This window comes from Eurypyga helias, unplaced genomic scaffold (genome assembly GCF_000690775.1).
Source record: "Eurypyga helias isolate BGI_N326 unplaced genomic scaffold, ASM69077v1 scaffold5028, whole genome shotgun sequence".
Classification (NCBI taxonomy): Eukaryota; Metazoa; Chordata; class Aves; order Eurypygiformes; family Eurypygidae; genus Eurypyga; species Eurypyga helias.
The window spans coordinates 16,611-31,834 of NW_010268771.1; the positions used below are offsets into that span (position 1 = coordinate 16,611).

The 15,224-nt window shown below is 38.3% G+C and overlaps 1 protein-coding gene across 1 annotated transcript in view; it reads left to right on the forward strand.

Moving 5' to 3' along the window:
- The window catches only part of FNIP2 (folliculin interacting protein 2), a 31,364-nt gene that overhangs the window by 1,139 nt on the left and 15,001 nt on the right, over positions 1 to 15,224 (forward strand). The window contains exons 2-9 of the mRNA XM_010157843.1: positions 5,670 to 5,796; positions 8,925 to 9,059; positions 9,958 to 10,058; positions 10,141 to 10,212; positions 10,845 to 10,945; positions 11,070 to 11,159; positions 12,297 to 12,368; positions 12,964 to 13,093. Of these exons, the coding sequence (XP_010156145.1) occupies positions 5,670 to 5,796; positions 8,925 to 9,059; positions 9,958 to 10,058; positions 10,141 to 10,212; positions 10,845 to 10,945; positions 11,070 to 11,159; positions 12,297 to 12,368; positions 12,964 to 13,093 (828 nt within the window). The remainder of the gene's footprint in view (positions 1 to 5,669; positions 5,797 to 8,924; positions 9,060 to 9,957; positions 10,059 to 10,140; positions 10,213 to 10,844; positions 10,946 to 11,069; positions 11,160 to 12,296; positions 12,369 to 12,963; positions 13,094 to 15,224) is intronic.

The following is a 15,224-nucleotide window of genomic DNA, read 5'->3' on the forward strand; positions in this document are numbered from 1 at the left end:
GGAAGGGAAAAACTTCTTGTGATACCCCCCTACCCCCCCAAGAAATAAATCAGTCTTTTTCTTTTTTTTTTTTTTCTCCTAAGTAATAGACATCTCTTTGCCTCCATGTCTTGTATTTGTAATGGAACAAGTGAAAGGAAAGTAGCTTATATGCCAGTTTAAGACAAAATAAAGCAAACTTAAGCTTAATATGGAATCTCGAGGGAAAACTTGCCAGGATATTTGTAAGCTGTTCCAAACTTGTGGTTTGCTTTCCAAAAATGAAATATAGTGTCTGTAATGTTTTATTCTCTTTATTAGACCTGGTTTTCCTGTTGTATAAATATAGACAGCTTGAACTTAATCATCAAGTCAAGACAAATAATTATGTTTCATTAGTTCTAGCATCTTCCAGGTGCAGGAAAGATCCATTCTAAAGGTGAGGCTAGATGACCTGAGCTGTTCTAATGTACTGCTGATCCTGAAGGCAGTAATCACATTGTCTCTTCTTTGCTTTCTGGCATCATGCTCTTGTCCTTTTTCCCCTTGTGCTGGCTTTGGCCTTTCCAATACTTCTGGAACTGGCTCCCCTTAGGGAGTTAATTCAGCTCACTAAGCAGGCAGAAAACTGACTCGGGAACAAGAAAACTCAATTAACATTCTAACTAGCCTCAATACCTATTTGGAATGTATAGGGAACGTTTCTTCATGCCGTTTCCTAAAGGTGTATAGCTCGGTGGATGAAGTGAGTTAGTACAACTCATGCTGCCACCAAGAGGTGGAGGTTCTGTTGCCTTCTGCTTCTTCCTTCTTTTTTCCAGCTATGTTTCTGATCAGCTTTCATGTACTGGGACAGACTTTGGCTACTGCAGAGAATTTGCTTAGTTTACAGAAGGGTCCAGCAATTACCAGAGCAGACATGAGTAATAAGAAAGATCATGTAGTTACAAAAAGGGGAAAAGGATATGTAGGGATTTTATTTTTCTGGTCAAATAAGAAAACACTATGTTTGATCAAAATAGCTGCATTTAACCTGATATATGAACATCTGCACAAGCTCATATTAATTTAATTAATACAGCTAATTCTTAAAAATATGCAGCCCCTGGCATAATGCATGTTTTTAAGTGAAAGTGAAATGTCTCAGTTACCAGTCTGTTCACTCCCTTACCTTTCTAGGGTGTAACATTATCAGAAGACTGTTTTGTCACTTTGCAGTACATTGCAACTCAGTTGACTGAAAAAAAACCCTACTACAATTTTCTTGATTTGTAATATTTGTTTTATAAGTCACTTATCTGTGCTGAATGAATATATATTGCTCATATCACTTTATTAAGTAGTTCTTTAACAAGAATTGAACATACAAGAACTTTCTCATGCAAGCAGAACGAGGACAATTTTTTTATATAAACAGGGTTAAGGCAAATGATGTTTCAGTTAATGTTTAGTGAAAGTTACTTTTTTTAAGGCTTTTTTAAGCTGACTAAGTGAAAGTAGTGATTGTAGCACATTTATTCCTGCTAAGCATTCATAACAAATACGAAGCTTACCCTGGGGATTATGTGGTTTTGTTACCAGAAGGAACACTTTCAGCAGTAGGTACCTGTACAAAGCTACTTGTACAATATAACTCACATAGCTTCCTTCAGTACTTAGGTATGGTTGGGTAAACTTTTAGACAGAAACAGAGAAAAAGGAAACAGTGTGCCAGTTTAGACTTCACCAAATAAGTATAAGGAGAACAAGTGAATCTGGAGACATGAAGTAGAAGATTGTTGGGAGTGGTGAAGAGCTAAAAGGGCACTTCTGATAGGAATACAAATCAGTATTTGTTGTAATTGGGCATGAAGTAGACGTAAGAGTCTCTTAATGTGGTGCAGCTGGAAAATAGGGGGCTTTTGGGTGTTGAGGGTTTGCTTTCTAGTCTAAAATTGGAAGAATTAATAATTTTGTTACAGAATTGTCAATAAAAAAATTCAGTCTAATAATGTGCAAATTCTGGTGCAAGCTTTTCACATGACACACTCGGAATCTTCTATTTCCCCATCCTCTCCCTATCTCCCACAAATGCATCATGAGGAATTTCTTGTTGCCTTGGAGTTAACATGAGTTCATATTGTGGCCTTAGACAGGGAGGGGAAAGATTCTATCTCCTTCACTATCTGCTCTTTGAGGATAGAACTTTGTATCCTTTGGTGAAACTTGGTGGCTGAACTTGATTGGTGAATTAACAAATAATTAGGCAAGGTGAATCTGTATGCATATAGGTTGCCTGTGAGCATAGGAGCCTTTTTTTGTAGGAAAAATCAGGGTAGAATATTTCTGTTGCCTCTCTCAGATAGTTTGGTCTTACGTTTTAGAAACAACTGATGGAGTGCAACTTTTTTTTTTCTTCTTAGTCAAACCCTGAAGCTATTACTTCTTAAAATCTAAAGGAGTGTGAAGCTATACAGTGCAGAAGTACGGTAGTTTTCCATTAACTGATGTTTTGTGCAGAGAATCTTATATCTTTTTTTCAAAAACTATATGTGAAGAAGAAACGAAGTGCATGCCTTTCAGCATTGCTGCATAAGCAAGAAGCTGACACTAAGATAAGTTATGCTTTGGGGTTTTGGTTTTTATGCATACGAAACAGCTGACGAATGAGTCTGTGTACTCTGTATTCTTCAACACTGCTTTTAGGTGATGATTGAATACTCCTACTGCCCCTGTTTTTGGAGTTGTATGTTATATAAACTGGCTTAAACAATGAAGGGTGGAAATACTGTAAGCAGTCTGCTCATCAGCTTTTGTGCGGGGGGAAAAACATCGCAGTCATCTGACTAGCCTTGGGCCTGGTGCTAGATTCCACGTGGAAGTAATGGGACTATGGGTTTAACTTGCCTATAGATCTTCCCAAATGAGGTTTTAGTAGGATGGATCCCTTGTGTAAAGGGTAAGGCTGCTGCAAGAACTGCATCTGTGCTCTGGGTAATTCAAAGCCTGAAAGCAAACATGTCGTTAAAACGTAAGTTTGGTATTTGGTCAGTGCTGTAAGAAGCGTTATCTGAAGTTACCTCCCTAGAATTGGTCTCTTAGCCACCTACAGGTTTGTATGATAGTCTTTATATAATGTCTTAGCTTGTTGCTGTCTGGTACTAGAATCTGTTGGAAGTTCTAAAAGGTCTTTAGGGCTAACATCTCTAATTCTAGCATGCTGTGTGGAAAAAAGCACCTCACAAGGATGTGGAAGTAGCTTCTGCTTCAGCATTTGTTACAAAACTCAGTTCATGCCTTATGCAGAAGCTGGTCTGGCACAAACAAAATGAAATTTGCTTTAGTGCAGAATGTGGGAGTTCACCTGTTGATAAGGAAACCCAAATTCATGCAACACAACTATCGCGCATACTTTCAGCAGTGAAAGGTAGGTCCAGGGCTGAATTGGTTCAATCTGTGCCTGGAATGAATCTTTTTCCATTTAGACTTGCAGTCCTGTGGTCTGAACTATGGACCCTGCTGTGCAGTCCTGGGGATAAATAAGGCTTTGCTTTTACATACAATTTAAATTAAGGCCATAGAGATATAGCATTTCTCTGTTGTTAAAAGTAGGGAAGACCTGTTGCTTTTTTAAGAAAGCAGCATAGTTACTTCAGGAAGTATTGTGATATATTCTGTTGCAGAAAGCATGTAAGCAGAAGGACAGCTGTATAACTGAGGAGGTATCAGTGTTTGGTACTGATGAGCATCTGATTCACGTGGCAGACTAGAACAAAGTCTGTTGACGGCTCTGACTTCTCTTGAGTTCTGTGTAACTGGATTTTGTAATAGTGTTGCACAGGCAGTGGGCTGAGAAACTAGTAACAGACTTATAAAACAGATGGTGTAGTTGCAACTCTCTGTATATCTGAGGTGTGTAGGACCTTTGTTGAGCAACTATCAACAATGGTATCAGGTCTGATCTCGTGCAGGTTAACTTAATGTTCTGACTCCCTTTGAAAGGGAAGACTTGAAAAGAAATCTGCCTGGCACTCCCACCATTTTGGAGGCAACATGTTACAAACACATCAAGTTTCCTCACTGTTGATGGCTAAACAGCCTTTGGTATCATTCCATGATCTGGCTTTGTGTGCTGGACCCTTGCATATTATGTACATCGAGTATTGGCGTATCAGAGTACCTCACAGCGGAGATGGGTATCTGGCTTATTCTGTCACAAGGTATTTAAAAATAGAATGAAGCCTTCCAGATTGATGAGGTCTTTCAGCTTTCAAAAAGGTCTCTATCTAGGCTTACTTTTCATTCTAGCTACCTAGAAAAGGGATTTATCTCTGAAATTCAAGGTGAAGCACAAAGAAGAAATTAAGCTGCCTTTACTTCTAATGATTTTAGATTTAGAAGTCTCTGAGTGTGCTCCTAAAGCAGTTGCCCATGGTTACCTTACTGACTGTAGCAGGAGTTGATGGTGTTTACGTCTAGTGATTTATGGCAGTTAACAGAGCATGGAATAAAAGAAATAGCTTAAGAAATTCTTGTCTTTTAGCTGTATAGAGGTTTTGTGTTCTTCCCTCTATTCTCTACCTTCCTTCTCTGTAGGGCATAGTTTGGGAAAATGTCTAAATGAAACATGCTTTTGGGTGGGAGATGAGTGTGGCCTTAACTGAAGTCAGTTATGCAATTTGTTAAACTAACAACTATTAATAACAGTTGTACTCTTGCCTCATGGATGTGGTCTGTCCAGGTCAGGAATGAGGCAATATGACTTAGCACCAGTGCTGTGTGGCACTGCTCCATGCAGTACTAGTTTTTTTTCCATTTGTTCCAGCTTGTCTGTAGCTGAACCTGTGGCCAAGGAAGCCTCCGTTCTCTGATGTGCAGACTGACACCATTTTGGATTAGGAAATGAAGTCTTTAGCTGTCACAGCCATAATCAGTTGTGCTTCTCAGCCTCCTGTGACAGCATGAGGAGGCAAGTTGAGTGCCATGGTGTGTGTCTGAGGAACGGGCACATTCTGGCTCAAGAGAGTTGCTTCGCTTCAGGTTGAATCTCAGTGGTATCTTGGTTGCATCTACTAAATGAGTTTCATCGTCATGGGAGATCAAGTCTCTGATGCATAATTGCTCTGTAAAACATCTCAAAAGAAAGTGGAAAAATAATGGAACCAAATAAACCTTGTCTTTCAGTTACGTGAATCAAACTTTGGAAAAATGGTAACTTAAATTGGCAGGAATAGGTCAGAAGGAATTGGGTTTGTGTTGTTTAGAGGAAAGAAGGATGAGGGAGGGTGTAAGCCTTGTCCTTATGAAAGGCTAGAGTGAAGAGGATGGTAGTCTGCTATTGCCACTGACAGAATTGCACAAAATAGTACACCTACATTGCAATTAGCATGAACCAGACAGCGTATGGACAAGGGAGTAAATTTAAGAGTAGTTAATCCCTGGAGCAGATTGCTGGGCCAGTTTTGTGTTCCCTTTCTGGAAAATTTTGAAGAAATCTGGTTGAAAATTGGTCTGGCTGTGCCTGCCTGTGTACCAGTGTCGTTTGGCTTAGGTGCTTCTTTGAGTTCCTTTTGTGGTCGGAGTTCTGTGATCACAGCCTGATGCTCGTTAATGCTGAGTAAAAGATGCATTTCCTGAATACCTGTTTCTTCACTTAAATAAGCTTTCAAAGTACCCCTGCTCTTTTAACTTCTTATGTTTATAATCTGCAGCTGGACCTCTTCAGAGTTTGACTTGAATGAAATCCGCCTGATAGTTTACCAGGACTGTGAGAGGAGAGGCAGACAGGTCTTATTTGATTCCAAAGCAGTCCGTAAAATCGATGAAGCTGTGGTTCAGGTATGGAATGCTACTCTTGATTTTTGTCCTACCTCTCTTCTGTTTCCATTCCCTAAAGAGGAATTTTTAAATGACAGTGTCAACCTCTTATTCTTACTTGTGATCTTTCACTTGAACTGGTAGCTGCATCAAGAGTGTGTTGGATTCCAAAAAAAACTATGAACATGTCTGGTGTTTAGTATTTATAATATAAATACCATATTAAAACTTGACAACTTAGACCTGATTTGCTTTCTAGCAAAGCAATCTATACCCCTTTAAACTGAGTATTTCCTTAGCCTCGTTAATGTCAACTGGGTTTGCTTTTTATTGTTAGCCCTGGTTGTGCAGTGCCATTGTGCCAGTGGTGTCTAGCATGGCTCTAAATGTGCTGTTGTCCTTTGGTGTTGGGATTAAAGTTGTTGGCTTTATGTGAATTAAAACACCACCACTTGGGCTAAACATGCTGTAATGTGTGAGAGTGACAAATGGTGATATATGAGCACCATTGTGCTCATATATCACCAATGGTGATATATGAGCACCATGTCACCAAGTTTTGGTGACACACATAGAAGCAGGAGTAGATGCTGCCAAGATGCGAATTCTTTCTGCTGCTCTCCAGGCACACAGATTGTAGAGTGATACTTCCAGCAAACATAGGTGACTTGAAGATAAGTAGACCAATAGTATTTTCTGTTTCGTAGATTGATTTTTTTTTTTTCCTACTAGCTCTGTTTCTCTTACACATTGAGTTATTTCACGTTTTTGTTGGTTTGTTTTTGAAGCCTTTGTTACAAGCAGCAGTTCCAGCCTGTCAGATTAGCATTTTTTGTGGAAGAATCGCTACCTATATATGAATGGTTGCAATTTGTAGAAATTACTTATGAAGATGCTTCAACCCAGAGATCTCTCTTTTAGTCACACTGCAAATAGGCCATTGTGCCAAATCAGTATGACTGAGCACCATCAGCTGATGACTGATCATCTGCTTAAGAGGGTTAATGGGTCAGACTGGTCTGTTAATCTTGCTTCCTGCCCAAAACAAGGTTGTTACTTCGCATCTTCAAGTTGGTCTAAAACACACAGTCTGTGAGGAAGAAGTGTATTTCTACCTTCATTTAAATACTCATATTATTCTGCTTGCATGAATACTTTAAAAGTTAACTACAGATTGTTCTATCAAAAACCTGTGCAATACTGACAGAACAGACTGTAACCTCCCTCATAACAGAGACAGACTATGATGTGTTTTGTAGCCAGACACTAACCTAGGAACCCTTTTTAAAAAACCCAAAGCACTTGTGAATGGTGTGCAAACAATAGGTGTTAAAAGTGATCTTGAATGTTTGGTATGTTATCTTAATCTAATCTCCAATTCTTTCTGCAGGTGGTGTATACCATGCCCAGACTTTTATTGGGCACTTTTTGTCAATAGCTCATTAAACATGTGACCACTGACACTGGTGCATTTCTAAACTGCAAATGACAGTCACACTGGGATTAGATAAGCAGTAGCATATAAATAACATGCCAGGAAAAAACTGCACAAAAGGAGTGCAAATATACAATAAAGCATAGAAGCCCAGGATTTTATTCTTTTAACACGCTAGTAGGCTTATTTTTAAATCAGTAACAGAGCTGTACTGTCACTGTAGTTGAGTTTTTAAACTTTTAAAAAAACCTCAGTCAGATCCCCTACTCTTCTTGGCTTGCTCCTCCTCTTTTTCTTCTGCCTCTTTCCTTTTGCCCATTTCATTTCTTGTCATCATTACTTGAATATCCTAAAACTTACTATGGTTACTGTACTGTAGTATTCAACATCTTCATCTTAAAAATCAGTATTTTTCTTGTGGAATATTGGTTTCTACTTTTATTTCCATTTAATTTTCTGTCATCATTCCTTTCTTGTCTTGCTGAGACCAAAATATGTGATGTAAATTTGGCTATGGTTGCTTTTTAGTAGCATCTAGGCTTTTACTGGTGTGTTTTAGTTTGTGGTTTTTTTTTTTTTTTGCCTGCTTGCTTGGCTTTTCTGTAAACTGTCTACCTGTACCTTGCTGATATTTAAAAAAATGTAGTTGATCTATGACAATGCACATTCCCAGTGAATTAAACCATGTTGGTACAAAACGAGACTTAGCACTTCATTCCAGTGTGCACTAAATGAATGAACGTTTACATTAATATACATGAAATATGTTCATCAAGGGATTTTGAATTTCTTCAATATATAAAAAGTTTAGGAGTGTAAGATAAGCTAAGACTTTCTAAGCAGTTCTCATTGCTGCAAGATTACATTTTTCCTTCATATAAATAATTTCAAGGGTACGTAAGAACTATGTTTGAAATAATGTGGCCCTTTTAACTGACATCTCATGGGCATTCAAACTGAGGGGGGGGAGGCAGCTGTTGAAGAAAACATGGTGTTTTTTGAACAAAAACTTTATCAAGCAAATCCCAATGATTTAAATGCAGCTTCTTGTTTGGGAAACATGTACGAGTAGCATTAATTTAATTGTTATCTTTCTGAAACTTGCTTTACACTTTTTGGATCAGCTCTGAGATGTTGTTAAAGCATAGTGATGAGAGTAAACGCTGAATTAGTCATCTGGATTTAAACATTCATTCGCTTACCTTTTTTTTTTTTTTGACTTCTTTATAGGTCTAACTAATAGATTTTATAACCTGGTAGTAATTCTACCAACTGATGCATTATTCACCTATTGTTTTTGCTGGCTGTTCTTCTGTTTAAGAAATCTGTTAATCAGTTGGGGAGCAAAAGCTATATGCAATTTGACTGATTAATTGTGCAAATGCTTACAAATCAATTTCTGTAATCAGGTCAAGCTGAGATTTTGTTTACATAAACTTTGGCAAACGTTACACAGAGCAATTTGTAACAATTGGGAATGATCTTCCAATGGAACTTTCACTAATTACTGTGTGTGATAATATGAAAATTTGTCTGACAACATAAACGTGAAAGTCGTTCTGCACTTTCTCTGATGCTGGACTTGTAAAAAATCATTTAAAACTGATACTTTTTATTTGTTGCTTGCCTGTATTTTAAGGAAAAATCTTACTGCAGTGTGTTTACAGGTGTGAGTTCTCATGTTTTTTCATCGTATTGCTCTGTTTTGACACAGAAAATGGCAGAGGATGCTGCTTTGAAGACTTCTGCCAAGAACTGCCAAGCAAGCAATGGGAACAACAATATTTTTTCCCATAGTCCCTCAATAAGCTGTATGCAAAATGTCAAAGAACAGATACCAAAGTATCAGGTAGCGCTCATTACTTTTCCTTGTATTTATCCTTTTTACTGAAGAAGTTTATACAAACAGCCTTAATTTACATGCATTGAATGACTAGTTATACTTGCGGTATATTAAAAGTTAATCTGAACCTTGAGATATCTACCCTATCTTTAGAGCAAGAACGTGTGGGTACATCTTAGCCTTTGGTCTGTCTTGGTCTTGTCCTTGAAAGAGTTAAAAAAGATGTGTAATAGCGTTATTATTTGTGAAGGTGATAAAAAGCACTGTACTGTTCCCTGGATTTCTTTTGGAAGATGTCTACCTGTGCTTTAGGTCAGTTCTGAAGAAACTTGGACGTGATACATCAAGAGTTGCTTGAGTCTGTCTTAGTATAACAAAAAATTTTAAGGACAAATCTTTTTTAGGTACTCTGGCTGTTTCTCAGTAAAAAACATCAACATTTCATTTAGAAAAATGTAATCTGAAACATGTATAGATTAAAATGGAAAAAATGACATTTTACTAGATGGTAAGTGATTTTTCTTCAGAATTCTTAGGAATGCAGATCACAATATAAGTCCTGTGAACACCTACAGGTTTCATCAAACACTGTTATACGGAAATGTCGCTGCACTTAGCCATTTCTTTGGAAGTGCAGTAGATCTTTTTTCCCTCTTTCTTGCCTTTGGAGGTCCCCCTGGAACAAGCGTAACAGTGCCCATCTACTGAGCAAAACAGAGTACGTATTCCAGCTGTACTTGCTTGTACCTGCACTTGGTGTGTTAGCATCACATAGGATCTCCATGGAAAAGGAGAATTTACCTGTATTCTCCGTTTAAAATGTAGCACTATGGCAATATATTAAATTGAAATAGTATGCCAAGTTCTTCTTGTCTTTGTTCTTCCCGTCTTCTTGTCTGTGTAGTACACCAGACCAGCTTCTGATGTCAACATGCTGGGAGAAATGATGTTTGGCTCGGTGGCAATGAGTTATAAAGGCTCCACCTTGAAAATTCACTATATACGGTGAGTGTTCTGCTCTGTGATGCACTCTCTTGTTAGGCTCTTGGAATTGATGACTCACTGAAATTACTGTTTATCCTTTCAGCTCTCCCCCACAGCTGATGATAAGTAAAGTCTTCTCAGCCAGGGTAGGAAGCTTCAGTGGAAGCAACAATAAGTAAGAAATTTTGCTTTTTTTTCTTTCCTATCCAGTGCTTTTGTCTTTCCTTCTCTCTCTTTTTGTAGTCCTTCTGCCACTGCTTCTACATTTGACATAGCTGAAGTGGAAAAGGCTAGCAGAAAATCAGAAATGGTGGCTGTGGAAAAAGATTCTCTTGATAGATCCCAGGCAGACCACCCAAGTTGAAAAAATAAAAACTCTGAGTTTCTGCTGCTTAATTTGTCGAGGGCATGCAGTGAACTTCAGAGGGTTTAGGTGCTTTGGACAATCAAAGCCTCTATCGCTTCCTGCTGTCAGAATGGTATATTTTGAGGAAGCTGTGTGTCCCTGTACCACACTTCTTTTTCTTTCAACAATGACAGAAGATAATACTCCCTTTTTCCTTGTCCCAAAAATGGGCAACTGGGAATAAACTGCATCACGAATGTGAAATACAGAAATTTACAATAATTCAAAGAGGGAGTTGATATAGGAAATAAATGCTTATTTCCTTATAGTTTCAGAAAACCTGCTGGTCCTTGAGTTTGATTGTCAAATTAATCTTCAGTTTCATAAAGTAAGCCTAATTCTTAAGCTCATTAATGCCTATTGATCACATACTTAAGAAATGCTTTTTTCCTCTTTTTTAGCTTACAAGACAGCTTTGAATACATCAACCAAGATCCTAGTCTGGGAAAAATGAGCTCGAATCAGAATGGTTTGGGAACGTGTCGCAGTGGAAGTAATCTAGGTAAATATTTCCAGGTTCTGTGTCTTTCTGACAACATGAGGCCATCTGTTAGTTGAGTTTGTTTTTCCTGTGCGTCAACATCTTTTTCGCATTGCATTTTCTCTACATTGCTTTTGTTTCCTAGGTGTGTTACAGCTGTGTAGCAGCAAACTGCTGCAGGGTGTGTCTGAAGGAGGTCCCCTCCGGCTCATCCGCAGTGCTTCTTTCTTTGCAGGTTTGTGTGGAATGCCAGCCACAGTGTGACCCATCCATATGCTCACACAAATCTTCTGAAGCCTTGCAGGGCATACATAATTACTCCTTAGAAACAGAAAGGGCTAAAATAGTAACGGCTGATGTATCTGGCTTATACTTAAAAATATTTCTTCCAAAAAATAGTGAAATTAATTGGGTTTTGCTCATAATACTTTTCGAATTCCTGTGTTTAATTTTAAAGGTATTATTATGCAGTGTTTTTACCAGTAATAACTGAGCCCTTATGTTTCTTAGAGGATTTATGTTTCCTGGCTTATCACTGGTTTCTTGCTAGTGTGCAGGTGTCTTGCTGGTGTACAGGCTCTTTATTCTCTTACCTCTTGCTACTTTTTTTAATTGATCCAGACATTCAAAATTAATTCTTGAGCTAAGTCTTGGGAGGCTTTAAGGTTTTTTCTTTAACATTATCAGTTTCTTTAACTTAAAGCTATGTAAAGTCTCCTTTTACAGGCATACTGATGACCCATGCAGGTGGGTAGATCTTAGGCTTAATTATTTCTGTTAATTGCAAAAATGTGAACTGGAATACCAATGCAGTTTCTTCACAGCCTTGGCAAATCTTGCATGCTCTACAATTTGGGTGACTCTGCACTACTAACACTTTGGTGTAATACAACATAGGCTGAATGTTTCTTACTGTGAGGCTTTGTGGATAGTAAATCTCTGCTTGGGGAGTGAATCAGAAACTTACTGGACCTCATATTTGAGTATTTCATTATAACGTTAACCAGTGTAAAATTACAATCTTGCGTGCACACAAAAAATGTCACGAGTGACAGATGGGGGTACCACCAGCCCTCATTTTCAAAGCATATGTAACTTCTGATAATGTAGACTGTATTCATATTCTTAAGCTTCTCGGAGATGTTTTTAGAATGCGGCAAGTAACCAACTTCCTCTAGTAATACGATACTCAGCATGGAAATACGTTTTGCTGCCATCTCTGCTCACACCATACTGCCTATTTGGAGTAACAGTACAGGATGTAACTTTGCTGTTTTATGAACTTTAAACTTAAAGATTTTTTTTTAAAATGCTGACAAATAGTATGATGAGTTATGTAATATTTACTATTGATTTGATCTGTTTGCTTTAGCACACAGCACGCCAGTTGATATGCCTAGCAGAGGACAAAATGAGGACAGAGACAGTGGCATTGCACGGTCAGGTATCTGCTGTCTTGTTTGCCTGTTTTTGTGATAATGTTACAATTCTGTGGTGCAGTCATTTACCTGACATACAGGCACCTTAGGGCCCATAAATACAAGATTTTTTGGAACCACTAAGTGGTTTTCCTTATGCCTTTACTCCAAGCCTTTATGCAAGAATATTTGTAATATTCTTTGTTTATAGCCATCATTTTCTGAGTCTTAACCAAATTATAATTTGGAAAAAGAGCTGGCTGGAGCCTTTACTAAAGCAAGGAATGAGAAGTGGCTTTTGTACTGAAAAGGAAAAGGAGACCAGGAGGTTGGTCTGTCTGTAATGGAAGGGCAACACCTCTTAGGACAGGATGCTTTTCATGAGAATAAGACTATTTTAGTATGTTCTATTAAGGATGATCTCTGACCTGACAAGAAAAGAATGTCCCGAGGCAGCAATATTTATTTAAAATAAATCTCTCTCCTGTTGTGAGTTATGTGAAAAAGATTAGCGATCAAGGGCAATGTTTGAGAATTTGTTTCCAGTTAGAGTATAAAGAAGGTATTTAACCAGTGCTCTGTGTAATTCGGTCTGTGTGGGGTTTCTTGCTTTCTTGATAGCATCTCTGAGCAGTCTTCTGGTAACTCCTTTTCCATCACCAAGCTCTTCATCATCCTCATCTAGCAGCTATCAACGTCGATGGCTCCGAAGTCAGACAACGAGTTTAGAGAATGGGATTATTCCGAGGTGGTGAGTGCAACACCTTTCTTCTAAGAACAGCTGTTTGGCAGTAATTTAAGCTAGATAGCGCATAAGCCCCCTTTCCTTAAAAGGACAAATCCTGTTATCAAACACTCTTGATTCAGTCTAATTTCTGTGCATGTCACATAAGACTGCCAATATGAGGAAAGATCAAATTTTGGCTGAATGTCAACTGCAAGGCCCGATTTGAAATACATCGATTTTTATTGAACATATAGGCTGTGTCTGAAGCCCCATGCTGAAAAGCAAATTAAACTGTTTCTGAATGAGCAGAGCATCCTGTTGAGATGAAAGGGACTGTAACAGTACTGCTGCCATAATTACATTATACTGTGATGAAGTCTGACTAGTGAGCAATTACTGAAGTTTTGGAGTAATAGCCCATGACCACTCTCTTGGCTGGTACAGGATGTTCCTGGTGTGACTTCTGCCAAAACAGGAAGAAAAAAAGAGCTGTGATCAAAAAGCTTGGCTTCTGTTTTGGAATTTTATTTGCTTTTGTAGCTCAGTGGCATAACAAAGCATGGAATGCAGCAGACCTTTTATAGCTAACAAGCAAATTCTCCCCTTGTCAGCTGCAAAATAGCAAATGGTTCTTGATTATCTGCTTATATGTACTCATCCACCTGCACCCAGAGACAGCATGGAATTAGTGGAGAGCTAGAAGAAATTCCTACTCTTTGGCCTCTCTCCCTCTTCACTCCTTTCAGTTAAGGGAAGCTTAAAAGCTGCCAGTTAAAGTATGTTGTCAGTGAAAGAAACCCCCCCAAAAAAAGAACAAACCACCAAAAACCCCAAAAGAACCCAAAAACACCACCCAAAAATCCTTTTTGAGAAGACTTCTTTCCATAGTGTCAACACTGAACCTTTTTCCTAGGTGTTCTTACCAAATCATTTTTAATACTGAAAAATCAGTGGCTAATGTGGCAATCATGCTTTCTAAATGATGCTTGCAGTTGACAATAAGCTACCAAACATTTTGCTTTCAGTGAACTAAGTACTTCTTAGACAAGTTTTCTAATGAAATGAGTCTGGGAGCAGTGCACACAAAAAAATTAAAACTTTCAGGGTAAAAACGGTCATTTCAGCCCAGTTTAAGTAGCAGCCAGAGTTTTACAAGTTCCTCAAAGTGTTATGGAAGTAACATTGCTTAGAGGAAAGTAGCCTTTTTGGGCTGCTTATTCATTGTAGGGTGTAGTGTGTGTTTCTTTAACATTGGTGAACCTATGCTGGGGAAAGATACTGGAAACAGGACATGATTAGTTCCATTATCTAGAACTACTCTTGATCTAGGATTCTTTCTAAGCCAAAAAGCTTCCTCAAATACTTGTTTTGTGATTACTTGCTAGAGAAACAGTAGGCTTCTGCTTGAATACCTCAGTAACAGCTGTTTGCGCTTCCTTCAGTTTGTACAGCCAACATTCTGCAGTGCCTGTGACTGATGTTTTAGGCCAATAGCTCACAGAAAATGAGATTTCTAGCTGGAACCCTGTGTAGTCACTTGGCAGGCAGGCTATATTAGGAGCTTTGTTGAAAAGGCTTCTCTCACAGACCTAAATTCTTGAATTTCTGTTCCTGGGAAGCAGCACAAAAGCGTGTGATGTTTCTTAGATGCTGACTGACCATCCTTTCCCAACTTCGTTGGGAATTTCTGTCTCTGCATTCAAGTTTCTGTAGTTCAAATGAGGTTATGTTTTTGTCTTGAACTCTGGTTTCCCACAAGCCTTTTTCTGCTGGGGTTTTATTGTATGTGTTTTTTCCTGTATTCCTGGACTCATACCGCTACGATGAGAAACTTGTGTGTTTAACTTTGTCAAACCAATTAAACTGTAAACCACTTATTTTTAGAATGAACTTGGAGGGAATGCTTAGCGTTCAGGCTTTCCTCTTGTTAATTGCTTCATAGTGGTCTCTAAATTCCACAGACTTCATTTCAAGATAATTCTGATAGGAAAAGCCGTCAAACTTTTAATTACCACTCACTGATATATTGCAGTCTTAACTTACAAAGAAAGTGCAAAACCAAGCTGTTTTCATATGACCTGCTGCTCTGAATGTCTCCATTTTTGTTCTAATTGCTTTTTCTTGTTTGGGGTTTTTTTTTTTTCATACTCTTTCC